At 56.4% G+C, this 25,343-nt stretch overlaps 8 protein-coding genes across 8 annotated transcripts; 5 read left to right on the forward strand and 3 right to left on the reverse strand.

The window, feature by feature from the left end:
* Window positions 1-145: 145 nt before the first annotated feature.
* MFIFM68171_01036 (GTPase-activating beta-chimerin) lies at window positions 146-2,502 on the reverse strand (the record flags this gene model as incomplete). The annotated part of the gene is made up of 3 exons (XM_071056458.1): window positions 146-864; window positions 937-1,722; window positions 1,857-2,502. 3 exons carry the CDS (start codon window positions 2,500-2,502, stop codon window positions 146-148), a joined length of 2,151 nt encoding a protein of 716 aa, XP_070912559.1.
* A 2,330-nt stretch (window positions 2,503-4,832) lies between these two features.
* Window positions 4,833-5,881, forward strand: BET2 (Rab geranylgeranyltransferase; the record flags this gene model as incomplete). The annotated part of the gene is made up of 2 exons (XM_071056459.1): window positions 4,833-5,199; window positions 5,262-5,881. The coding sequence occupies 2 exons, from the start codon at window positions 4,833-4,835 to the stop codon at window positions 5,879-5,881; spliced, it is 987 nt and encodes a 328-aa protein (XP_070912560.1).
* Window positions 5,882-7,907: 2,026 nt separating this feature from the next.
* MFIFM68171_01038 (U1-type domain-containing protein) lies at window positions 7,908-9,706 on the forward strand (the record flags this gene model as incomplete). The annotated part of the gene is made up of 5 exons (XM_071056460.1): window positions 7,908-8,222; window positions 8,280-8,849; window positions 8,927-9,179; window positions 9,228-9,258; window positions 9,310-9,706. The coding sequence occupies 5 exons, from the start codon at window positions 7,908-7,910 to the stop codon at window positions 9,704-9,706; spliced, it is 1,566 nt and encodes a 521-aa protein (XP_070912561.1).
* Window positions 9,707-10,911: 1,205 nt separating this feature from the next.
* Window positions 10,912-14,403, reverse strand: MSH3 (Mismatch repair protein msh3; the record flags this gene model as incomplete). Its single annotated transcript, XM_071056461.1, has 2 exons — window positions 10,912-13,568; window positions 13,623-14,403. 2 exons carry the CDS (start codon window positions 14,401-14,403, stop codon window positions 10,912-10,914), a joined length of 3,438 nt encoding a protein of 1,145 aa, XP_070912562.1.
* Window positions 14,404-17,891: 3,488 nt separating this feature from the next.
* On the forward strand, window positions 17,892-19,793 carry MFIFM68171_01040 (uncharacterized protein; the record flags this gene model as incomplete). The annotated part of the gene is made up of 6 exons (XM_071056462.1): window positions 17,892-18,058; window positions 18,131-18,256; window positions 18,318-18,421; window positions 18,490-18,636; window positions 18,702-19,549; window positions 19,623-19,793. The coding sequence occupies 6 exons, from the start codon at window positions 17,892-17,894 to the stop codon at window positions 19,791-19,793; spliced, it is 1,563 nt and encodes a 520-aa protein (XP_070912563.1).
* Window positions 19,794-22,971: 3,178 nt separating this feature from the next.
* Window positions 22,972-23,280, reverse strand: MFIFM68171_01041 (uncharacterized protein; the record flags this gene model as incomplete). The annotated part of the gene is made up of 2 exons (XM_071056463.1): window positions 22,972-23,095; window positions 23,159-23,280. 2 exons carry the CDS (start codon window positions 23,278-23,280, stop codon window positions 22,972-22,974), a joined length of 246 nt encoding a protein of 81 aa, XP_070912564.1.
* Window positions 23,281-23,567: 287 nt separating this feature from the next.
* On the forward strand, window positions 23,568-24,405 carry MFIFM68171_01042 (uncharacterized protein; the record flags this gene model as incomplete). Its single annotated transcript, XM_071056464.1, has 5 exons — window positions 23,568-23,585; window positions 23,644-23,872; window positions 23,934-23,944; window positions 24,003-24,038; window positions 24,097-24,405. 5 exons carry the CDS (start codon window positions 23,568-23,570, stop codon window positions 24,403-24,405), a joined length of 603 nt encoding a protein of 200 aa, XP_070912565.1.
* Window positions 24,406-24,458: 53 nt separating this feature from the next.
* MFIFM68171_01043 (uncharacterized protein) lies at window positions 24,459-24,825 on the forward strand (the record flags this gene model as incomplete). The annotated part of the gene is made up of 2 exons (XM_071056465.1): window positions 24,459-24,541; window positions 24,609-24,825. The coding sequence occupies 2 exons, from the start codon at window positions 24,459-24,461 to the stop codon at window positions 24,823-24,825; spliced, it is 300 nt and encodes a 99-aa protein (XP_070912566.1).
* Window positions 24,826-25,343: the final 518 nt, after the last annotated feature.

Below are 25,343 nucleotides of genomic sequence, written 5' to 3' on the forward strand. Positions count from 1 at the left end.
CGTAGCGAGGCTGGCACCAAAGAAAAGTTCGTCAACGGCGTCAAGTCGTCAAGGCTGATGAATGATGCTCCTCATGTACACGCGACACACGTCCCGCTATTGTCATGGCTATACGAAAAGAAAACTGAAAAATGCTGCCTCTGTTTCAGAAATTCAGCGGTGAGAGCGGCTTGATGGGCGAGAGGGGTCGCAGATCGCCCGATCTTCTCGGCGTTGTTTCCCGCTCGCTGTTGACTGTGAGTGTCGTCGATATCGTCGAACTCGTCTCGGCACTTTCGCTCTCTGGTACCGGCTTTTTCTTTAATCGCCCCTTCTGCTCAACCGCGCCTCGGTTCGGGCTCCTGCTGCTGTCTGAAGACGAGATCTTGCGCTCTTCTCGCTTTTCCTCCTCTCCTGTGCTGCCGCTGCCGTTCCTCCTCTGTTCGGTGACTGCCTTTGGTGGCGGCTGATCGAAGAGCGCATATTCCTCCTCAATGTACTTGGCCTCGTTCTTGCATCCCGTCCAGCACTCACGCCAGTCGCAGACGAGGAACTTGAAACAAAAGGCGTCAATCTTCATGCACGGCTGGAAGCAGATGCACAGATTCCGAAAATCCATCTTGTTCTTCTCTTGGTGCGCAAGGAGGAGGCTGAGATGGCACGTTATGGCAAAGAGGAGGTAATAGTTGAATGGCGGGAGGTTCGAAAGCTCGTCGATGAGCATCTGCGGGACCGTCTCTGCCCCTGCACATTCCCTCGCAATCCGGTCTTGGGCTTCCTTGGGAAACAGCTCGTCGGGAAGTTCCCGCAACCACGCCTTCAGCATCGAGCCGATGATGTTGATATCGTAGAGATCCGTCTGCTCGAAAAGGTCCACATCGAGCTCTGCAACGAGCCCAAGTCAGTAACCACCGCGCTTCACCACGGTGAGCTCACTCAGCAGCGCTGGTAACATACCTTCGTCAAATCTCCTTTGCCATTTCTTGATCTGCGGTCCGCTGCCCGGGACCCGGTACAGACCCTCCACGTCACTCCCCTTGTAGTTGAGGTAGTCAATCGCCCGCCAAGGGAAAGCGGGCATCCAGAATTCTGTTTTGTCCCGAGAGTCCTCCAGCCTTTTCGATATGCGGGTCAGGCGTGTCTGCTCGACGAGCGGTAGGTTGATGACCTTTAGAACGTAGTGCTCATCGTCCACCACCGGCTCTTTTGGCGCTGCGCTCTCGTTCCTCGTCCCGCCGAAGAAGCGGTTGCTGAGGATGCCAGCCGCCTTGCTGTGCTTTAGGTTGCTGAAGAATGCTGATCCGCTGGCCTCCCTCAACGAAGCAGGCAGGCCCCGGTGGTGACTCTCCTGGTCCCTCCCCTTCCCGCCAATATCCCTGGACTGGGACCGTTCCGCAGAGTGGTTCCGAACCGCCGAGGACATCATCTCACGGAATGATCGATCGTGTGCATGAATCGGGGCCGTCCTCAGAGGGGCCTGTGCCGAGGTGTACGGTCTCTCAGGCTCGGCGGCCTTGACCGGCGGCGGGATGTTCTCCTTGGGGCTCGGACTGTCCTTACTGTCCTTATCCTTGATTGATCTCGTGCGACCGAGCAGATTGAAGGGTTTAGGCTTAGACTTCTTTGAAGGGTTTGCGGGATTGCCCGAACTGTCGTAATCAGCCGACGAGGCAAGCGAGACTTCGGACCTGGACGGCTGTGGTGCGTTCGATTTCTGGAAGGAGGTGTCTTGATGGGACGAGTCTGTAGATCGGCAGGTGACGGTGTTAGTGCAACTTGAAACCAGGCCGGGCGAAGCAAGTGCGCATATGGCCGCAGGGCGGGGGCCCAGACAAGGGCAGGGAATTCTAGTGTATGGGGATGCAGAAGCCGCGTACCTAAATGCTTGGTGCTTTGTTTCGCGGGGACTGGGCGGTCCGAGTCTCTTGACATAGTTTCAGTGCGCGAGTTGAACTGTTGGTGCGTGGCGGGACGGTCCGACGACTTGGTCGGCTTTCCAAAGTTGAAAAAGAAACCCGACTTCGAAGCCTTGTCTTCGTCGTGCCGCGGATGTCTGTGGCCCAGCTGTGGCTGTTGCTGTTGGTCCGAAGGCCGGCTTCTTGGCGAGGGCACCGGATCGGCGATAGGCCTGGGTTCTGGCTGCTGCCGTTGTTTCTGTCCCTGCTGCTGCTGCCGCTGCCGCTGCTGCTGTTGTTGTTGTTGTTGCTGCTGCTGCTGTTGTTGCTGTTGCTGCTGCTGTTGCTGCTGTTCTTGCTGTTGCTGTTGTTGTTGCTGTTGAAGTTGTGGAGATTGGGGTTGGCTCAAGACGTCGGCAAGCTGCAGAGGCTCTCCAGTGCTCTCTGTCTTTTTCTGGCCGAACCGGAAAGGCGAGCGGGGGGATCGTGGGGACGCTGGGGATGCTGTGTCCGGCGGTACGCGTGCTGAATTGGGTGTTGGAACCACCGTTTCACCAACACGAGAGTCGTCGCCAGGGCGCACGGAACCGCCCAGCGTCAGCGGCTGTGGGACAGCTTTACGGGCCATTCCTGCCAGGTCGCCAGGTCCAGTGCGCCGGCTGGGCCACCTGGCTAATGTCGGGTCTGGCTGTAGCAGACGGTGTTCCTGATCCGCACCCTGCGCGCGCTTTGCCGCAAAGAGAGGGCCCGGCAGCTGCAGCTTGTTGCGCGCGCACAGCAATGATACAATGTCGCAGCTTACGGGGTAAGAATGGAAATAGGCGGATTGCCGTCTGCGACAAATGAGCGCCCTTCCCAACGAGGCGCGGCGAGTGGTGGAGGGGTTCTGAGGCGAGGCAGCGAGCCGCAGGACAGGACAAGACGAAAGGCACAGGCCCGAGGTGGGCCAAGCTGCTGCAAATCAATGAGAAACTGGCATGGACAAGGAAGCACACCGCTGCCTTCCGCAATCGACAACGACCGGGGGGGGGGGCTCCAGACCCCGCCGTCTCGCTGCCAGTGCCCACTTGACGCCTGACGTCCGCAGATCTGATTCGCAGCCGAATGCTGAGCACTTGGGCTGCCCCTGACGGGCAGAACGGAAATCCCGATGGTTGCTGAAATGGAAACGCGTTTGAGTGAACGGACCGGGGCACACGCGAGCCGCAACGTCCTGCGCAAGGAAGATTGCAGGCTTGTCGAAGGTAAATTGCTCGATCGATGAAATTCTGTCGGGGTTGACGGTCGGCCCCACCGCTTACCTGGCAGAGGAGCGTCACTGGATGGCCCGGATGGTTGGTTTTGGCACTGACAATCCTCGGTTCCGGAAGGACGTCCTGAAACGAATCGTTCAAAGGCCCGTTGCGCACAACGGTCTAACGTCAGGGGCTGCTTTGTCAAGGAGTCTAGGCTCTGCACACTCACAGTTGTTAGGCGCCGGGTTATTCAGCACGCACCAAGGCACTCTGCGCGGCAATAGCAGCGCTGCATAACGGGTCGCTTGTTGCGGACAACTGGCAAATTCTGGTCCGAGGGACGGAAATGCCATGGCTCCTCAAGGCGATGATCGGGCTATATAATATAAGTGGCAAAGTGAGGGGGTGCCGCAAAGGTACGAACGGATGAATATCGCCGAGGGGCATCGCCAGCGTGCCCTGCTCTTCAAATCATGGCGTCGAGCCCGAAGGCTTACCTTGCTTTCTTTGGCCACAAGTCGCAGAGGGAGAGGGGTCAGCCACATTGTGGACCCACCATCTTTGTTCCAACTACACATCTCCCCAGACGTGTGGGATACCACTTGTGCGAAGCCAACCTACCTGAACTGCTAAAGTACCTTTAGCTTAGAATGGCTCAGGATTTCTATGGTAGGGCAGAAAAACACGCGGCGTTGCTGCCCAGTACCTGTAGCTCAGAAACTGAAACAATAGCATAGCACGCATGTCTCGAGGCACCTATGCTTGGGGCGCCACGCACGCAATATTGGCGGGTGACCAGATAGTCAGGCTGTTAATCACTGTGACAGGCAGCATACGCTACATAGGGACTGGAATCAGAGCCTCACTGGTCTCTTGCGCAAACAGCGGCACAATCTTCCTCTCAGGAGGGGGCGGAAGAGGGGTCATTGGCGCTAATCTTGACTTGGCTTAGTTCAGGAACACAATGCCAAGTCTGAAACTTTGAGTGACCCTGACCGCGATCGGCGAGGGAGCAAAAAGTGCGATATCTCAATGGAGTTGAGAGAACTTCCAACACATCTCCAGGTTGCTCATTGGAATACTACGAGGTAGGGCTAAGTAACTGCTGTTCTGCATTGAGGTTACCTCCTAGTTGCAAACACCATGGCTACGGTACAGAAACAAACCTAGGGGCTGATGCCAGCCTTGGAAGAGATCGACTCTCTGCCACCTGTTCCATTTCGGGACTGGAGTTGTGAGCGTGGCTGGCCAGCCCATGTCAGCACCTCTTTGGTACGGGATCGTGCATGCATGTGTCAAGCACCGAATGACCAACAGCCACTGTGCATCGAGGTTTCGATTCGCGCTGGTTTCCCGCCATCAACCCGCATTCTGATCCACTTCCAAGCTTTGAGGATGGCGGCAACGAAGCGCCCGCTTGATAGGTGGATGCGTGATCACACTGAACGACCAATTGATGTCAAGTCCACCATTGGCCCGATCGGGACGATCCGAGCGTCCACAGCACCGGGAGGCCAAGACGCGTGGAACACAATGAGTTGCAACATGTTCTGTCGATGAGCCGTGACGGCCACTGACAGCTGTTATGGGTAACGCAATCATTGATTATGTAAGATAGTCAGCCAAGCGAACGGCCCGGGCTCTCACCCAGCGTCATCTCCGAACCCCCCGCAATTTCTCCGGACATCGAATTTTAACGGCCACAACCCAAGCCCACCAAACCATGGCTACTAAATTCGAGCACCTCACCGAGGAGCTTCAACTCGCCACATGGGCTCACGTCAAGTACATACAAAGCTTGGACACGAGGAAAGACGAATATGACTACTGGCTGACGGAGCACCTGCGGCTCAACGGGCTCTACTGGGGGTTGACTGCACTGTACCTGCTCGGCCATCCCGAAGCTCTTCCGCGGGCCGAAACCATTGACTTTGTGCTATCATGCCAACACGAGAGTGGTGGCTTCGGCGCAGCGCCGGGCCATGATGCTCACATGCTCTCCACCGTCAGTGCGGTGCAGATTCTCGCCATGGTCGATGCTTTTGACGAGCTTGAGACGCGCGGAAAGGGCAAGGCGCGGGTGGGACAGTGTGCGTCGTCTACGGCCCCGCGTCGATGGTCCCGGCGCATGGATGCTAATCTGCTGGCACAGATATTGCCAACCTTCAGAACCGCCAGACCGGCACGTTTGCAGGCGATGAGTGGGGGGAAGAAGACACGCGGTTCCTTTATGGTGCCTTCAATGCGCTGTCGCTCCTTGGGCTCCTTCACCTAGTCGATGTTGACAAGGCGGTCGATCATATCGCGGCATGTGCCAACTTTGATGGGGGGTACGGGGTGAGCCCCGGGGCCGAGTCACACGCCGGTCAGATATTCACCTGCGTGGCAGCCTTGACGATTGTAGGCAGGCAGGACCTCGTGGACAAGGAGCGGCTTGGACGGTGGTTGAGCGAAAGGCAAGTCGCCGGAGGCGGTCTTAACGGTCGACCAGAGAAGAAGGAGGACGTCTGCTACAGCTGGTGGGTCCTCAGCAGCTTGGAGATGATTGGCAAGACGCATTGGATCGACAAGGACAAACTGATAGCCTTCATCCTCGGCTGCCAGGACCCCGAGCGGGGTGGCATCTCAGACAGGCCAGGTGATACGGTCGATGTCTGGCACACTGTGTTCGGCCTTGCAGGGCTGAGTTTACTCCAGTACCCCGGTCTCCAGCCCGTCGACGAGGTCTATTGCATGCCCAAGTCGACCATCGCGCGGGTGTTGGGCCGATGAGTACCAATCCAACCTTCCCGTAAACTCGAGACATTTTCCTCTCCTCCAGATTGGATGTAAACAATGCGATACATCGTCTCTTGCAATCTAATAGCCTCCCAACAGTACTCCCTGCGTTGGGCAGGATACAATGCAGGAGAAAATCGACCGGCAGCATTTTCTTGTTGCTAGCATTTCCCGTGCGAAGCGGCATAGAATAGGTACGAACATATCTTTGCATAGTTCTACCAGGCTCGCGTTGGATCTTCTGCACAGTTATTTCAGCACAGTGCGACCCTAGCTGAGACCTGGTTCAATAAAATAGACATTGTGTTGAAGTCGGTAGCCTCTGGCATAGGCATCAGTGACCAGCTATAAACTCGCTTGCCTCTCAATCTATTCAGCAAATACAGTGGAAGTCCTACATCTCGTGGCTACCGAGATCAGAGAGTCGCAGCCCAGACATAAGAGTTCTTGACGATACGTTACCGTGCATTGCTCTATGACAACCGCCTACCATGTCCTTGCAAGTCTAGCTCACCATCACGTGGATCCGCTGCATAAGTATATCCAATATGTACCTTAGGTACGCTTAGTGCGGGATGAGACGAACCCTGTAATCTGTGTCCTGTGGCAGCATTAGTATAAACAGATACACACATAAACAGATATTGAGACAGGGTGAACTCACAGTCCTGCATCTTCCCTGTCTGTGTTTACTTTGTACAATTAGCTTTTGCATGCCTTTACGTCGAGCTTGTCGTTCTGAAGATGATGAATGATTCGTAACTACAAGCACTTCCCGGTTCACTAACCAGCTTGCGTCGAAGAACTCGTGGTTTTATACGAGCAGGAGGTGGGCTAAGTTCGAATAAATCATGCTTCAGCGCCCGAATAGACCGACTTTTCTCGGCGCTGTCGCCGCTCTTGTCAGAGGAACACTTGCTACCCATTTGCACCTGTTCATGCGCGACCACTCGCCTTCGACCTCTCCTACTTCACGAGACAACCCATCCTTTCGCCAGCATTCTTCCCTCGTGCCGTCGAACAAAGCAACACTGGAATTGTGTGTATTCGATGCCGTTCGCAGGGGCTCCTGAGGGCTTGAAATCCGCGTCTCCGTTCATTGATCCTTTCCTGTCCTTGTTGCCCTTGAGTGATCATCACCGTTGCGCGCATCTCAGGCTGTTGTATTATCCTGCCGATGCGGCAGATGTGCAAAGTGAGCAATACCTCATACTGTGGTCCCAAGTATGCTCAGATGACCCCTCGATTTGAGGTCCTGCTCGTCTCTTCTGGACCCGCTTGCAAGTTTAAATTCAAGCTGCTCCTTCCCATTCTCGATTATTGAAAATTGAAGGCTTCTGGTCCAAGCACTGCAGGCTGCTTAACGCCCCAGCTGAGTTTCCAACTCGGCCTGGGCGGTTTCTCCTCCCTCCTTCCACCTTTTTTCCTTTCTCTCGTTTCGTCCTGCCAGTTCACCTTCCCACCTGTGGCCCACCGTCCCTTCTCTGTCTTCGTTCGTTCATACTCTACCGTCCCTTCATTTTCCAGTCGTCTTTTCTTCCCGCACGTGTTATTTTCGTCCGTTGCTCCTACCTCACGGTCCGTTCTTGAGGCGGGGGGATCAGTGCCGTGCCCTTGGGACGGTTCTAGTAGCCGGGCGCCCATCACGCTTGAAATCAAGGTAGGTAACCTGGTTGACCCTCGCAATAGAGAGACAGTCGTCTTACAAGGCCTCGAGACATAGGGAATCGACTTCTCCGACATCCCATTGCTTCCCCGCGCAAGCTGAGGCATCTAGAGCGCTACAGTCATTCCGTACCCCGATTCTAAGTCTCTCCTGCCCTCCCCGATATACGAATTCCCAACGTCTGCCAATCCGCTCCTGCGGCCAACGATATCCCTCGAGATTTCGATTCATAGTGCTGTTGGCCCAGTTAGCACCGGCCCCTTCCACCCGTGAGTTACCCTCTTCTCGGCGCAGACGCAATGGTACTTGCGCCGGGAATACGCATTACCAGTGCTGACTCTTGCCTGTTAGAGTATGGCTGCTGTCGCGCCGATGGACTTGGTTGTGAAGAGCGATCCCAGCTCGATCCCTCTCCGGTGCACCATATGCCCCAGGAAGCCCAACTTTTCCGACCTTTCCCACCTTCTCACGCATATGGCCTCCAAGAGCCATCTGTCTCACCGCTTCAAGGTTGAACTGAGATCGCACACGGATGCAGAAGCACTGGATGATTTCCGGCAGTACGAAGACTGGTACCATCAGTATGGGATTAGCAATCTTCTCGCAGAGCGCATGACTGCGAAAGAACAGAAAAAGACAGGCAGAAGAGGCCGGCCGGTCAACCCAACCGTGAGCCATCTCAAGAGTCTATTTTAACCCCACGGATCTTGAGCTAAGACTAGACAGGACAACAAGCCTGGAGTCGGCCGACGCGCAAATCGCGACGGCTCGGTGAAGGTCGAACTCGAAGAATTGATCGAACGTGCCGGAGGTCGCCCAATGATGGCTCTGTGGGCTGGTGCTTCAATGCCATCAGACAACGGGCACAGAGGGTATTTGGAGGACCCGAGTCACCAGTCCCGGAATCCAAAGAGATCTCGTACAGACCGGTCAACGCCCAACACGCCGGAGAACCCACTGCGGCCAAAGTACCGAGGATGGCCGTCAGAGGCGGATGTCACGGAGAACGCCCCCTTCCCCGAGTTACCTAGCTTGCCTTCTGAGAGCACCGATCCCCTTGAGGACGAGATTGATACCAGCAAGCTAAAAGGCGTCAGATACCCGGGCATGGGTTTGTTCGATGCTGCGGACGACGCCCGGAAGAGGAAGCGTAACCAGCGCAAGGATGACTCTGTCGTGAAGCAGATGGAGGAGACATCATCCGGTATTGAGCCAACGGAGTGTGTGTGGACCGAGATTGGCGAGTTCCAGCGCAGCCGCAATATCTACGCCACCCCTTCCATCGAGGGAAGCCCGGTTCGTCGCTCTTTTGCAAGCCACCTCGCCTTGTAGCGTCCATACATGAATTGACGCTAACCCGATATCCTCCATAGGACCGCAAGTTCGATGAGTGTGATACCCCTAAGCCGAAACGGAGCCGCCGCTCGGCAACCACCGCCGCTGCACTAGACCACCAACACCAGGCACAGTCCTCAGCCAGGATTACCAGACAGATGACATTGGGTAACCAAAAGACTTATGAGGAAGATGACTTTCTCGGACAGGACGACAATGAGAGCAGCTTCCAGAGCCTGGCTTCCGCTGACGTTTATGACGTCTTCCGTGACCACTCGAGGCCTAGTTCAGGTATGGGATTCACAGCGATTGAATAGGCTTGTGCTAATAGTCGCGTAGGCCGGATAGAGAGCCCTGTCGGAAATTCCGGGTATGCCCGCGTAACTTTGGTCATGGCTGTTTATTTCTGACATAAATCCAGTTTCGAGTTTCGACGGCGGCCAGCCCTCCAGTCTCGAAACTCGAACTTGTCCATTGCGTCGCCAGCACCAAAGCCTGCGAAGCCTCCCTCGTACTTTCCAACGCGCGATACCGCGGTAGCCTCGTTCACATCTCAGCCTACGGTGTCCGCTAGTCATTATTTCCCGCATCATCATACAATGACCGGCGGAAATTTCAATCCACTCTGCGCTCAGAATCGAAATGGTTATTTCCACCCCTACGGCTATCCGAGCTACGGCAGTGAAACCAAGCCGCCTACAACCAGCTTCCAAGCCATCAACGCAATGAATGTTGGCAGCATGCCGTTCAGCGCCTTTGTTGCTCCCTACAACTCGGACTCAACTCATGACCAGGTTGAAGACGACTTCGAGCTTTGATGCAACTGGAATGCAGGCGGTGAGCTCGACTTCAGAACGTTCTCCTTTTTTCCTTCATTTCTGGAAGTCGCATTTTTACGTCCTCCGTTTTGTGATATCAAAGACACGGCATTGCTACAAGGGACTCCTATACCCATTCGATTGCCGCGATCGAGGCCGTCTATCTCTTTTCGCGAGTCACTAAACCGGACTAAAGGGGAATTACACTTGGGTCCTTAGTCGGCTGGTGTGAGTACGCGAGGGGTTCAACCTATAATGGCCGCACGACTGACCAAACTAACTACGTCTAGCTGCTTGCTTGTGATTGGTCCTGACAGGCAATTCAGAGCAGTTCTCCGGATCTGGCTGTCAATTTTGGGAGGTCGGGAGACATGAAATCAAAGTTCTCAAGAAGACAACGTATTCTGGTCGAGAAGTCGCTGCTTCCAGAGTACTTGGTTCGGTCTTGAACGATTCTCATAGTTTCTCCGAGCCTGATGAGGAGGTGGATATGTGTCATCACGGCGAGGACAGCTGCAATCCTTTCAACACGACCGAGCGGAAAGGCCCGTCAGTCGCTGTCGACCGTGGAGACTGAGATCGTCCTGGCAGTTGTAGCCCGCCGCACTAGATGCCTGATTCCGAATAGGGCCTCGATTTTTGCCATCGCCTCCCCCATAAGTCGTGACCGGAGGGTTCCTGCACATAGGGAGGAGCACTATTGCGTACAGGCAGTATGATCTTTTTTGGTTCATTAACCCCATCTTCTTAATATCAACAAGGATTGCGAGGACGAGGATAGCCATCCGTTACTCGGTCATATGGGGCATTGGTCGTTAGGTAGCTTGCTTTAGACTTGACCAACATAAATCCTTCCCTTTCACGCAAGGGGAGTCTTTGAGCCATGTCGTGTGTGCTGAGCGTGCCAGCTCGATGATTACTCGGAGATATCTATAGAGCCTGCTTGAATTTCGGGATCTTTCGCTTGACTAGGGGCATCGCTTGGCTTGGAGCGCGGGACGCAAAAGCTGAACACAAAAACATTTCTAAAGGTTGCCTGAATGGCTCTATTTTCCTCGCCGACCTATCCGTCGCCCTATGGATACTACAATTAAGACAGGCTGCTAGATGGAGCAATCAAAAAAACACATACAAATTACCGTCCACCCCCTGACTCCGTAATGGCAAGCAAATTTATCAGTAACAGTCTCTGAATCCACTTATCCTCACAACTGCTCGATGCTGGAGATCAGATGATCCAGCTGCTGATCCATCGCCTCTTCTCCTCCCCCTCCACCCTCCGCAGCGTTCTGCAGGAGGAGCACATCCCCCAGCAGCCTCGCCGCGCCGCGCAGGCGGCGGGCCTTGACGCCCTCCTCCATCTCGTGCGACTTGCGCGCCGCCACGTCGAGGACCCGGCGCGGGATGCGCGCCAGCCGCGCCACGTTGAGCCCGTACGACCGGTGCGCCACCCCCTCGCCGACCTCGTACAGGAAGGTGATTTCCTCGTCTGCGGCCGCGGAGGCTTCCGCGTCTTCTTCCACGTTGTCGGGCGCGGAGCCGCTGCTGCTGCTGCTGGTGGTGAACCTCATGTGCACGCACTTGACTAGCTCCCGTCCGTCGTCTCCCCGCAGGCCCTGGGCGACGCGCGCGAGGCTCTGGTAGTGGGTGATGAACAGCATCAGGCAGCGCGTCTCGCGGGCGACGTGGTCGAGGACGGCGTGGGCGATGGCGGCGCCGTCGTGGGTGCTCGTGCCACGGCCGAGCTCGTCCAGCACGACGAGGGAGCGCGGCGTGGCGGACCGGAGGATGGCGGCCGTTTCCGACACCTCGACCATGAAGGTGCTCTCGCCCGTGAAGAGGTTGTCGCGGGCGCCCATGCGCGTGTAGATTGCGTCGGCGAGGGTGAGCGTCATGCTCGTGGCGGGCACGAAGGAGCCGACCTGCGCGAGGAGGACCAACAGTGCGACGGCGCGGACGTAGCTCGACTTGCCGCCCATGTTGGGACCGGTTATCAATTGCGCGAGAGGAGACGGGGATGAGAGGGAAGTGGAAAAGGGGATGTAGCCGTTGGGGAGGAGGTGTTCGGCTATCGGGTGGCGGCCCTCTGTGATGGAGATTGTTGGGGGAGTCGAAGGGGACGGGAGGAAGGTGGGTTTGCTGTAGCCGGGGAGGGACGCGACCTGGGCAAAGGATAAGAGGCAGTCGAGGGTGGCGAGCGAGGCGACAGCGTCGCGGAGGGGTTGGTAATCTGCTGCGATGGACTGGAGGAGGGAGGTGAAGGCGGCGTCGCAGGCTGCGGCAAGGGCTTCCTTGTGCTGGTCGCGCTCGTTGATCAGGCGCATCACCTCTGGGGTGTGAAAGCGTGAGAGCTTCTTAGTGCCGCTGATTTTGGCCCATGAGGCGGGGACGCGGTTGAGGTCTGTGTTTGGGACTTCAATCAAGTACTCGATGCCGGCCACGGTAACGTAGGTGACGGGGGTCTTCTTGGACAGTTTTGCGGCTGCGTCCTTGCGGTGGGCATCCAGGTCGGCTTCGACGCCGGCGATGCCGAGTTTGTGGTTCGTGATATCCTCCGTCTCATCCTCGTCGCGGAAAAAGGTGTACTTGTCGTCTTTTCTCGCTGCCTCGGCGTTGATCTTGTCGAGGTATGACGTTACAATGTCCCCGATTGCCGGCAAGGAGCAGATAGCCTCGCTGATGAGTGGCGACTTGAAGCCCGTGTCGGCTGCGGTCTTGACCTTCGAGAATTCTACGGCAATCCTCTGGAGCGTCTGCAGGGTCGAGAGAAGTTCTGACCGAGAGCACTTCCCATAGTAAATGCGGATAAGGCTCCGTTCGAGATCTGTTTTGGTTGTGTTGAGTATGCCAACCAACTTGTCGACCTTGACAGTGGACTGGTTCTCGAGCAGCTCCTCGACGGCCGAGACTCGCTCTTCCAACCGCTGCTGGTCTAACAGTGGGCGGCCGATCCATTTCCTCAGCAGTCTTCGGCCAGGGCGGGTCTGGGTCTTGTCTAACGCCCACAGCAGGCTCCCCTTCTCAGAATGGTCCGTTGCGTTCCTGTACACCTCGAGACTCTCCAACGTAGTCCCATTGATCAACATGTGCTGTCGTGTGCTAAACGACTGGAAGTATTTTGTCAGATCAAAGATGTGTTCCAGGCCGTACTCGGTCAGATGGGTGATCATGGCCGACAGACAAATCGTGACAGGTTCCGGCAGCTTCAAGACCTTGTCAAGTAGAGCGGCTGAACGCTCGTCGCTGTGCTTCGTCTTGCCGGCATAGAATTGTGTAACGTGCGAGTATGCCTCGGCTGCCATCGTCTTGCTCCTGGGAATCCGCTCGACACGACTCTTGTCGCCAAAGACGTTTGTGCTACTGCCGGACAGATGTTGTATGAGTTTGTCAGTTGCTTTGGAGAGCTCGCCAACAATGAGAAACTCGCATGGCGAGATGTGGAGCAAACGCGTCTCAATTTCACGCCTCATGAAGCCGTCTTCAAAGTCGTCGTATATGATGTCTCCAGTTGCAGGCTGCACGGCAATGAATCCGACATTGACTCTTTCGTCCGTTCCGGCGCCTCCCGCCAAGGTTTCCGTTAGGCACAGCAGGTAGCCACCTGCGGGAGCGCCGGCTTTTTCGCCAGGTCGGTCGAGTTCTCCAGTCTCATCGATATAGGTCCCTTTGGTGTAGACATTGGTGAGTTTCCGCACAAAGGGCGCGTTTCGGTTGTCGCCGGCTTTCTTGAGCGCGGCCGTTTCGATCTGCCTCACCACACCAACTTTGTGACCGGCGGCGACAAGGCGTTTCGCATGGACATTCAAGCGATGCACAGGGATGCTGGCAGAGGCAAACCGGTCGAGATGTGCTTCCGACGGATCTATTCAGCGGTTAGCGGCCAGTCGACAGGCGTGGAGGGTAGATGTCTGCATACGCTCGTCGTATCTCAACTTGCCCGGGATGCAGACAATGCTCAGTTCCTTGGCGGCTATACGTGCATCTTCGCCAAAGAACCTGAACTTGTAGCCGACCTCGACGATCAGGATCGTATCCATGTGCTTCCTCTTGATATCGAGGAACTGGATCTCCATGGGCGTGAGCTTGCCTGTCTTGGCGCCCTTTTTCTTGGTCTTGGTGGGCGGTGGCAGTTCATCCTCTTCAGCATCCCCACCGCCTTCGTCGTCATCGCCATCCGGACCTGGGGTTTCACTATCCGCCTGGAAATTCCGTCGGCGGAGCATGGATAGGCTGTCCGGATGGCCGAGTTTCTTTACGAACTTCCTGTGCAGCTCCTCTTTTTTCCGCCTCACTGTTGCCTCCTCGTCGTCCGCATCGGACCCCGGAGCGTCCAAACTTGAGTTTCCGGCATTATAAGCGTATCGCTCGGTCCGGGAGGATACACTGGAGCCTCCAGCGACGACGGCGGGCGGTGGCGATGCCTCGGCAGGCGACTTAGACGGGGATTCCGAATCAATAGCACAAGTGCTCGGCCTGGCTCTCTTTGTTGACCGGGCTGGCTTTTCGTTCCCAGCGTCGGTATTTTCCTGCAGGGGCCGTTTCCGGGAGGTCTCGTCGTCAACGCGAGGCGGGGAACCTTCGGGGGCGTTCCGGACTTTCTGGGTTTTCCGGGTCACTCCATTGGCTGTTGATTTCGGTGTAAAGAAGCTTGTGAGCGAGGCCTGCCTCTTCTCGGACGGTTTGGAGGAGCCAGCCATGGTAGTGTGGTGATGTCACTCAGCCACTGTCTCCATCAGACGCGGTCGCTTCACGAGGCGCGAGGGCACCAGCGTTGCAAATTTGGAGACGCGCAGCCAACACGCGCCAGGCTTGAGTGGTTGCAGCGAATGCACGTGATGTGGCTCGTGCGCCCTTGGCCCACTCATTGTCACATGGTCTTGAGTTACTTGCGACAATCTCTTCCCCCCCGCCCCCAAATCAAACGGAGCAGGTCGAAACAAAAACCAGATGGCATTGACCGTTGCTGATCAGTCGCTGCCTTGAAACCAGAACCGACAACAGAACGACCCTTTCGGCCATCGGGCATGCGGATCGAGCCATGCATCGGATAATGATGGACGGACCATCCTTCAGGATTCGATGTGTTTTTGTCTCATCCCTTCGAGTCCAACAACTCGTTTTCCACACTCTGGACGTCGCACGGCCCATCCCATGGTGGGGTCCCGCAGTCGCAACCAACGCGACTCTACAAATTACCACAAGCGGAGACGTCGCTCAGCACCTGAAGCCATAGTCGTATCACAGACCCTTGGCGATGCCTTCCGTCCCGCTTCTAGGCCGCGCTCCTCATGTGCTGCAACGTTCCTGGTAATTGGTTGTCTGCACGTCCTGTGGTACTGGCAGGCCGCGGTGCAACACACCGTCCCGGGTCGAGCTCGCTGAGGTGCACACAGAATTCCCAGGCCTCGTTCATTGACAAGCTTCTCGCCGGGCCCTGCTACGTCTCCCTCCCAGGACTCTTGGAGAGCCAACCGATAGTGGTAGGCCCCCCATCACTCTTGTTCGTGTGGTGTTCGGTGAGTATTGGAAGTGCTCTGCTGCACAAGGGGCCTGATACGGGATTATCTTTCATCAGCCTTTCCAAGCCGGCCCGGGGCGACGGCAAGTTCCCTTGTCCGTGGGTCTACTCCGTTATGTATGTACAGTACTGTACTGCTGAAGGCCTGGTGTACTCGGAGCGACTTGCCGTTGGGGTTTCCGCTGTCACAATATTGACCAAAGTTCCTGCTGCATGTCCTTGGAGCGTGTCTCGATATAGAGGACTAAGTTAGCGCTCTCGTCTGCAGCTCTGTTTCCACCCCGCGACGGGATTGTGAGGGCTGACGACTCGACGGCACCGACTGTTTTGTTCCAAAAACATTCAGCCGCAGCCCCGGCGCCGGAATGCGAACCGACGCAGGGAGATCATTAGACCCGCCATGTGCCTGGTCTAGTGTATGTAGAAAGGACCCGCCCCTTCAGGTGTCAAAGACGGGGCTTCCCCTCGGCACGGGGCGCCTCACAGGGCCCCCTACCGTACGATACGCCGGCGCGCCCTTCACGCGTTCCGATCAGCTAGCCGTGGTGGATATGCTCCTGGAGATGTCCGAGGTCGCCTGAGTGGCGACGGGTGGAGACCCAGGCTAGCGTCACCTCGACAAGAGCCGGGCTCTTTAGGCTAAATGGGCGCCAAGGCGGGTAATATGGCGTTGGCAAACCTTAGCAGGGTCAAGCCTACAGGGTTTTCCAGAGACGGAGCCGCAAACGAAAGCACAAACATACGTAACGGGACTACCTTCTCCTTTTCCGCAAGCGCGCTGACACACACCCCACCGAACGCCTTTGGATTGGGTAGCGCAACGGCTCTGCTAACCCTTCTCGAAGCCCAGGGAAGCGGCCTTGTCGCCATCGTGCCGGCTCCTGCCCCCCCCCCCCCCCCCCCCCGGCTCGTGACCGAACGCGGGCCAAACACCGACTGGGTGTTGGCCCGGATTTACGGGGACGCTTCCTACCGCCCAATCATGACCCCGCAACGTCTGCCCACTGGTGCGTTTCCGTCGGCCTCGCATGTCGCAAGCGTTTCAACAATGAGTGTGGCGCTCCAAGCTTCCACCACCACCTCGCCGGCTTCTCCACGACCCCAACCGCAAGTGGCGCGCGTGCGGGTGGTTTCGGCTATTATCCAACCCTCGTGCTTAGCGCCATCCTGGGCGTCTTCTCGCTCTGGAGTCCCAGCTCCTCTTCGGTTTCCAGTTGTCGGGTCATGCCCAGCCGCGCCCAGCGAAGCGAGACCCGCCTGGGAGAGTCGCGAGTGGTGCGCTAACGTGGCTATTCATATCGATTCTGCATGGCATAATGCACAACGGCTCTGTTACTTCATATACTTGCCACGGCGTGCACCCCGGGACCCGGCCAGGGACACACACTACCAAGGTCGATTATTGCCTAATTGAGAGCGCACCTCCACCATGGGTTCCGTGGTCGACCACGCAAAGCATCCAAGTCAGATGTTGGCAGAAGTTCTGGTGCGGATGGATACCCAATATACTCTTGCCATCGCCTCCACTTCTTCGAGGACGTCGAGACAAACACGACGGCCCTGGAGGCGAAGTCTGCCGCCACACACGAATTCAGCCAAGCGCACCAGCACGAGAATGACAGTCGATGCGAGATCCCAACGTCGGTCCGCTAGCGCCGGGCGGCGCATTGCTGGCTGAAAGTGGTAGCGGCTCGCTACTCTCATTCGCCTGGCCGCTCGCTTGACTGGGTGCTGACAGGGAGCCCACGCGAAAACCGGTCCGATCCCCAAGGCTCCCCAGGCCAGACGAACTCCTCCTGGGATGTGCCCCTCATGGCCAAGAGCGCCAAGTCTCGGCAAGGGAAAGAAATCTGTGGGATGCCCATGGGGGCCCCTGGTGCGGAGAGCCGGCCAAAGTTGGGGAAGATTGGAGACTGGAGAGGCCCCCGGTGATCATCTGCTAGTGTAGTGTACTCATGTACTGTACAGTCACCACCCAAGTCTTCCAAGATGGCATCCATCTGAGGGGTCTGGAACGCTTGGACGCCTGGAACCCGCCGTCCAAGCTGGAATCCCTCCCCGTTTCCCATGCCATTGCTGAAGCCGTCGGTGTATGGGACCCCTTCGCGCTCAGCAGCGGCGCTCATGATGCGATATTAGCCTCTTTGAGAAACGGTCCACGCCTGGCGAGACTGCGTTGACAATATGCTGCCGCGTCGCCCCGTCCCGGCCCCTGCTTGTACAACAATGTACAGTACAGTACACGCTTGCGGGCCCGTCCAACTTGACTATTTACAGAAGTGCGGGCTCACCGTGTAGCGTGGTGGCTCCCCGAGGTGCAGAGATTGGCTAAGCTTCTCTGCAGTCGGCTAGCCCGTATCCTTTCCCATCGCGTTACTACTCCCCTAACAGCCCATCCCTGGACGCCTGGCCGGTCCGGTTGTCCGTCTTGGACCCTCCCCCATACACCAGAGCCGTCTCTCGTGCCCTTCATGTCCTTATAAGCACTGTAACCCCTCGGCTGGATCTGCATTCCCTCTCTCTTGCCTTTTCGTCAGTCCCTGCTTCCCGGGTCCAAGGAGACGGGTCCACTGCATCGCCAACATCTCAGACGAGAGCCACTGAAACGCTGCCGCCACTCGCAGCACAGCCGATCGTCGAGCTCGAGATATCCCCAAGTGGTTCAACATGGGCCTCTTCACCAAGAAGACGCCTCAGGCCGCGGCGCTGGTGGCCGCACAGGAGGAGGCGCCCCAGTTCGAGAGGGTGGAGTGGACGAAGGATCCCGGTCTCCGCAAGCTCTACTTCTACGCCTTTGTTCTCTGCGTTGCCTCCGCCACCACCGGCTACGATGGGTAAGAATGCATCACGCTGCTGGCAGCATCTGAACCGGCTCCATGCTGACTTGTCGCTTTTCTGGCAAACAGCATGCTTTTCAACAGCGTCCAGAACTTTGAGCAATGGAAGGCCTACTTCCACAACCCTCAGGGCAGCCTTCTAGGTCTCGTGGGCGCCCTCTACCAGATTGGTAGCTTGGCTTCCATCCCGATTGTGTGAGTGTCACAGACAGGACCCGACGGCCGGGCAGAGAAGCTTACAATTTGCCTCGTATAGTCCGATCCTGGCCGACAATTTTGGGCGTAAGCTCCCGATCGCAATTGGCTGCGTCATCATGATCGTCGGTGCTATCCTGCAAGGCAGTTGCCAGGACCTCAACAGTACGTTGCCTCTGCGCTGCGGATGAAGCAGGCACTGCGGGTTAGGCTTGGGCTAATGATTGCTACAGCTTTCATGGGCGGCCGGGTTATGCTTGGTTTCGGCAACAGTCTGGCTCAGATCTCCTCGCCTATGCTTCTCACCGAACTGTGCCATCCTCAGCACCGTGGACGTCTCACTACCGTCTACAACTGCCTGTGGAACGTCGGTTCCCTAAGTAAGTTTGCCAGCGGCAACAAACAAGGCTTCGTCTATGAATATCGATGAACTAACGACGCGTAGTCGTCTCCTGGATCGCCTTCGGCACCGACTTTATCCCGTCCGACTGGTCCTGGCGTATCCCCGCGCTGCTCCAGGCCTTCCCCTCCGTCATCCAGCTCGCTTTCATCTACTGGGTGCCCGAGTCGCCGCGTTACCTGATTGCCAAGGATAAGCACGACAAGGCGCTCGAGATCCTCGCCAAGTACCACGCCAACGGCGATGCGAACAACGCCACCGTTCAGTTCGAGTACCGCGAGATCAAGGAGACGATCCGGCTCGAGTACGAGACCAAGAACAACAGCAGCTACATGGACTTCTTCCGGACAAAAGGCAACCGTTACCGTCTCGCCATTCTCTTGTCTCTCGGTATCTTCTCGCAGTGGTCTGGCAACGCCATCATTTCAAACTACGCCAATCTGCTGTACCTGAGTGCCGGTGTCGAGAGCTCGACTGCCAGACTCGGTCTCTCGGCTGGCCAGACAGTCCTCGCCCTCATCACCTCTGTTACCATGGCGCTGCTCGTCGACAAGGTTGGCCGCCGCCCCATGTTCCTTGCCGCCACCGCCGGTATGTTCGGTACCTTTATCTTCTGGACCCTCAGCGCGGGCCTCTACGAGGAGCGCGGCGCCGCGGGAGCCGGCAACGCCATGATCTTCTTCATTTGGCTGTTCGGTTTCATGTACGCCCTTGCCTGGTCTGGTCTCCTGGTCGGCTACGCCATTGAGATCCTGCCATACAAGCTGCGTGCCAAGGGTCTCATGATCATGAACGTTTCCGTTCAGGCCGCGCTCACCCTCAACGTCTACGCCAACCCCGTCGCCTTTGAGCATTTCAATGGCCACACCTGGAAGCTTTATCTCATCTACACTGTAAGCCCCTGCCTCTGTCGGTGCTCGTGTTTCACTCGAACGATTGCTAACCATGGTCGTCCCTAAACTACAGTGCTGGATCTTCCTCGAGCTCTGCTTCGTCTACTTCATGTACATCGAAACCAGGGGCCCCACCCTCGAGGAGCTTGCCAAGATCATCGACGGCGACGAGGCAGAAGTTGCCCACGTCGACATCCGCCAGGTCGAGAAGGAGACTCAAATCCACAAGGATGAATCGGCTTAGTCCGTGTCTCTCTTGTTCCGCTTCTTGTTCGAGGTGGTGGCTTTGTATGTTTGTGCTTTGCGTGGTTTTGGGAAGCGAGTGATTCTTGGGTTTGGGATTGAAGCCGGGTGGTGGAAAATTCCGCTGCGTCTTTTTTCTTTTCGGTTATTCTCCCAAGCAAAAGCCTCAACAAAATCCCGTCTTGTCGGAATCTCATGCAGCTTTCTTTCCCCCCCGGTTCGGGACGGGGATTAAGCAGGGGCTGGGTGGAGGAGACAGGGCAACGCAGTACACGGCTCGCTTTGCTTACCCGGCCGCTGGGAACATTGTGTATCCCACGTCCTGCGCTCTCCGCTCACCCCCCCCCCCCCCCCCCCCCCGGCCTTGGCCAAGCGATGGAGATTGGAGATTGGGACGGGATGGGTCTTTGCTTGTTAGAGGATAAGCGAAAGGCGGCAGGAATCGCTGTGTAATTTACCGTGGGTTGCATAGCGGCCTTCGTTTGACGCTTTTTAATATGTGGTAATATACGAGATTATACCCTGGGCAAGGACGTACCTCGGTCTCGGATCACGCTAGGTGATTGGAGTCGGTTATCGTTGATCAACTAAGGTAGGTAGACTTTTGTGGGTAACGGAGAAGGTGTATTTATCCTCGGTGGGAGTCAAGCTTCACCTCGGATGAAACTACTGAGCTACGAGGCTTTCGGAAACGGGTACCGGAAGCCGGGGCCCGTCACGTCCCGTTTACCGGAGCAGAAGTGTCGGCATGGATATTTTTATTGGGTATTTCATCATCGCTTGGGAGTGTCGGGCTGCCGTTACGGTGTTCATGCCTACGACGGACTCCATCTTCTCTTCGCCAGACTCTTGTAGTCTTCTGAACCGGGTCCCGCCTCCGTCCCGTCCCCCCGGACCGATTATGATCCGTTTTATGAACTCTATTGAGACGATTCACCAATTGGAAGTGCAAAAGTCCCTCGTGTTGACGCGGGTGGGGAGGACTGCATGAGGGTGATAGATTGCTGTTGTTATCCGCCCGCCTCACTCAAGCGCTGTGGAATCAAGAGGACCGTAGCGAGTGTTGGCAGGCTCACCAATAATGCTCCAAGTTCGGTGAGGACCGTCTGGTCTGCTCCCGCCGTGTAACTCCGGAGAACCGCAGACGGCAAACCAGGTACTAGAACGTATCCGCGGGAGTGCTGAGTGATCTCCGTATCAGCTTACCCGTGACTACTAATCTACGGCCTAGAAGGAAGCAGAACCCTGACTAGAATGGGGGATGGAAGGGGGGAGGGGGGCGGGTGGCAAGTCTTTGGGTTAGCAGAGAGCGCTGGCCACAGAACACCAACTCAAATACATGTAGTCTCTGGGCATGTACGTGCACCCAGCGGCAAAATGCTACAGACCCGCCAGGCCGCCGAGCCCGCAACACGGCACCCAGCACCGGCTTGATCCGACGAACTGCGAACCACGACCAGGAGATTACCAGGTGATCTTCGTTGTATTCACCATACTAAGCAAGGTACAGTACTTCATCTTCCCTTGGCGGGATCATCCCCCCCGTCTGTCACAAGGTTGCCTCACCCCCCCCCCCCTCCCCCCCCCCCCAATTCTCGCCTCTCCTAAATTCCCGTCTGCGAATCCTTCTCCATTGCTTCCACGCCACCACACCACATCTACATTGCATGAGGAATCCACAGTAATACCGAGTTTACATCGCTACATCCCCAAACGTTCGGCAACCCTACCCTACGTTCCCTGACTCCCCGGTTGGTTCTCCGGTACAAACCCCCTTCCGTGACACACAGACCTTGGACCTCTTCTCATACATACTTTAGATAGATGTGTGCTGTTTACCTCACGTCGTAAAACCAGACTCAGAACGTAGTCGCTTTAGGTCCGGGTAACCTGCAGAGGCACGCAGTTACTGGATTGTCCAAAACACCCCATTCTGTCCACCGTAGACCAGAGAAGATATTGCCTACATACGCCCATTGCCAACCTCGCCATGTACCTATACACAATATCGACTCGTAGGCAGCGGCGGGAATAAGACAGGACAAGGGGACAAGGAGAGAAGATGGACCCCGGTTTTCCCAGTATCATTCCCGATCCATCCATCCATCCGCCCGCCCATCCGATCTTCTGCTTCATTTTGTACGTAGCATTGAAACGGGGGACTGGGTATGCAGCTCCTCTCGGCGAGAGTGGGCAGAGCCAAAAGCCCAAACAATTCGCTCACCCAGCAGCGGCATTTGATGATTAGCCGGTACGACGTACGTATAACGTGTATCTCGTCAACCCAGCAAGGGGCGATCGAGCTGTCGGTACCTGCTTATCTCCGGCACCCACGTGTAATAACAAGGGGCAGTCCAGTTTCAATAAGGGATAGTACATGATCACCATGTCATTACAGTGACGATGCGATATCGGAGGATACGGGCACGGGGGAAAGACATGTCGAGAGTCTCAGTTTCGGAAGAAAGAACTAGGTGCTGCAGCGCTAGGTTAAGCGTGACGGCGGAATAACAAAACTACCGCGGCAACTAAGTGCCAGTACCTGCGTCCCATCCCATCTTGGAGCTGAAATGACACAAGTCTCTTCATCCACGCTCCATCTCACCGCCACTACGAGTAGCTACCTCAGCTCTCTGAGATTGCAAGTCAGCTGGAAGCCGGCGTACAATGCGGCCGCGTCTCGCTAGATTTGAATCCGCGTCTGCAGGTACGGCACAGCAAGAACTTGAGACTCTTGTTGATGCCCATGTCATCATTCTCAAGGGATAAATTCCCAATGGCCCCTCTTCGGTCCGGGTTGCCATCGACTGCTTTGCCGGACGGCGTCCCGGCTTTGCAGAGTGATTGACAATGGTATACCAAGATGGATACGGGACTCAACCGGCTCAGTATCTTGTTGAGAAGCGCCAGTTATCCGCTAGCGCCGCATCGCAGAGGGAGTGTTGAGATCTCTGAGACGCCTTGGCCGGTTGGGCAGTTGGCCCGCGGGCCGCGAGAACGCCGTTTCTCTGTCCCTGTAGGCCGACGCTGGTGATCCGGGGTGTGGGCTTGTGCGTGACAGCATCAATGGCTTTCGTGCAGGCTGGTGGCGTCGTAACGGTCATCGCAGCAGGGCCCGCGCGTCTGCAACAGAAGGGCGGCCCAAGTGCATCTGCAGCGCTGCGGGGAGCAATCGGGCATTATTTGATGTCTTTGACCCCTGGTGACGAGTACATTTCCAGCTGCCGGCGACCCTTGCGAAGCAGAAACTCAACGGCAGCAAAGTCTCTTTTGTCGATCTTGATGTTCTTATCGAATTCATTCCTAGCGTCGCGGTTACCACGGCTGGCACTAAGTACCGATTCGACTCCCTCAACAGGGCTTTACCTCGCAAACGCCTGAAAGTGCTGCCGGGTTGCTTGGGGCTTCTTCCGGCATTCTCGGAGGCATTGACGGTACAGGCTGAGAACCTCTTTCTGCAGACCCGACAGACGCATTGTGCTGGCCATGGCTGGGAGGACTGAAAGTTGAGGATGAGGAAAAAAAAGTTTTATCAAAACCTCGGCACATCGCAACCCGACAGGCATGGGACACTACGTCAGTGGGGCTGCTGCAGTGTGCAGTGCAAGGGCAGGCCGAGGCCTACAGGGGTTGTTGTTGTTCGCTGCAGGGACCCGACGCCTGAGGTCTGCAGGCACTGTACAGTACAGTACACATCTTGAGTAAGGGACTGTACAGCAATATCTCTTCCACTCGCAACCACCGTGAACGACATCTTATTAGAATATAATCCAGGATGCAGGTCCCCTTCTCAGTGAGTTTGGTAGCACATGTCCAGCACTATAACAAGTAGTGCTAATCCAGTTTCGCAGCGTCTCATCCGCTTTCGAGCCCCGAATGGCTTGAGCTACTACGGCCAACCCATCCTCCCCCCGGGAATACGGGACATAGCCATGGCTAGACAGGCACACGTTATCACAGGCGACATCTGGAAAAATCCTACCCTCACCAACCATGTTGCCGACGTCAGGAAGCTGCTCTCGCCACTAGCCCCATACCATATCGGGACTGTGCGGTGTCTGGGTCTCAACTACCGTGACCGTGAGTACATCGGGACTGGTCTTGGTGCCGGGGAAGCATGCCGCTGACCTTTGCCGCTTAGATGTAGAAGAAGTGCGCCGCGCGCCGTCGCTGTTAGGAAGCTCCAGATCCGACTGACAAGAGAGGACAGTCAAACATGCCCGTGCCCAACGAGCCTGTCGTCTTCGTATAGCCTCTCTTCCCCACTTTCTCTTTCTCACCCTATCATTTAACATCTCCGTTAGTACAAACCGTTCACAGCCGTCACCGGCCCATTCAACGATATCCTCATTCCCGCAATAGCCCAGCAGAACCCTAGCCTTGACTACGAGTCCGAGCTCGTGGTTGTGATCGGACGGCAAGGCAAAGACGTCCCCGAGTCCCAAGCCCTGGACTTCGTGCTCGGTTACGCCGCTGGCAACGACGTCTCGCACCGCCACTTGCAGCTCGAGCGCGGCGGCGGTCAGTGGTCCATGGGCAAAGGCTTTGACCGCTGGGCGCCCTTCGGCCCGGGCATTGTCACCAAGGAGCTCACCCCGACCCGCAGAATCTAGAATTGGGAACCAGGGTCAATAAGGTGCTGAAACAGAAAGGCTATACGAGCAACATGATATTTTCCGTGGCAAAGGCTGTGTCGTATTTGAGCCAGGGAACGACATTGATGCCTGGGGATCTGATCTTCATGGGGACGTATGTATTCCACTCATTCGGGGTACTGTTTGCTTTGGTCTTACGACTACTAATCTACCATATCTAGACCCGCGGGAGTTGCAATGGGCAGGAACCCTCCGGAGTGGCTGAAAGATGGAGATGTCGTGCAAGTCTTTGTGGACATGGTGGGCTCCTGCACGAATGCCATCAGGTTCTACCATCCAGGCCGCGATGCGACAGGACACAATAAGACCGAGAAGAGGCCCGAGGCAGAAACGGGCACCGAGACGCGCGAGAGTACCACGGCGGGGGAAGAAGCCTAAGAGTTAAGAGAGCCCTGCGGCGCAAGATACTCTCGGGTCTATTTGTGTTGGGAGAAGGCTTGTGGAGTGGTGGGGCAACGACTGACATGCTCGAGGCGAAATGCCCGACATGGTGTCGCAGCTAACACATAACAGACCGATGAACTGCGAGATTTACACTATATGCCGCCACTTTCGAGCTGTATGCAACTCGGAGGGTGTGCTCCAATCATAAGTAGGTGTAAAGATACAGCTGGCGGGGCCCCCGGACTGAGCATAATGCTGGATTAGCAGTTTTCTCAGTCAGGCAAATCGATGGATGTTCACCAATGAGACCCTCGGCTGTTTTCCAGTTTCAGTGTCCTCGACGAAGCACACAGCCACGGTTAGGTAGGTAACTAATACTGCGCAACGCGAGCACTGCCTCCGGGCTGAAGCTGGGCACAACCTCCACCAATGCGACACGTTTTTTCAATTGGCAAACACTAGCCCGGTGGTTTCAAGCGTGTCGGAGTTAGCAGGCGTATATGACCCGATTG

The sequence above is a fragment of the Madurella fahalii genome (genome assembly GCF_045866475.1).
Source record: "Madurella fahalii IFM 68171 DNA, scaffold_1, whole genome shotgun sequence".
Classification (NCBI taxonomy): domain Eukaryota; kingdom Fungi; phylum Ascomycota; class Sordariomycetes; order Sordariales; genus Madurella; species Madurella fahalii.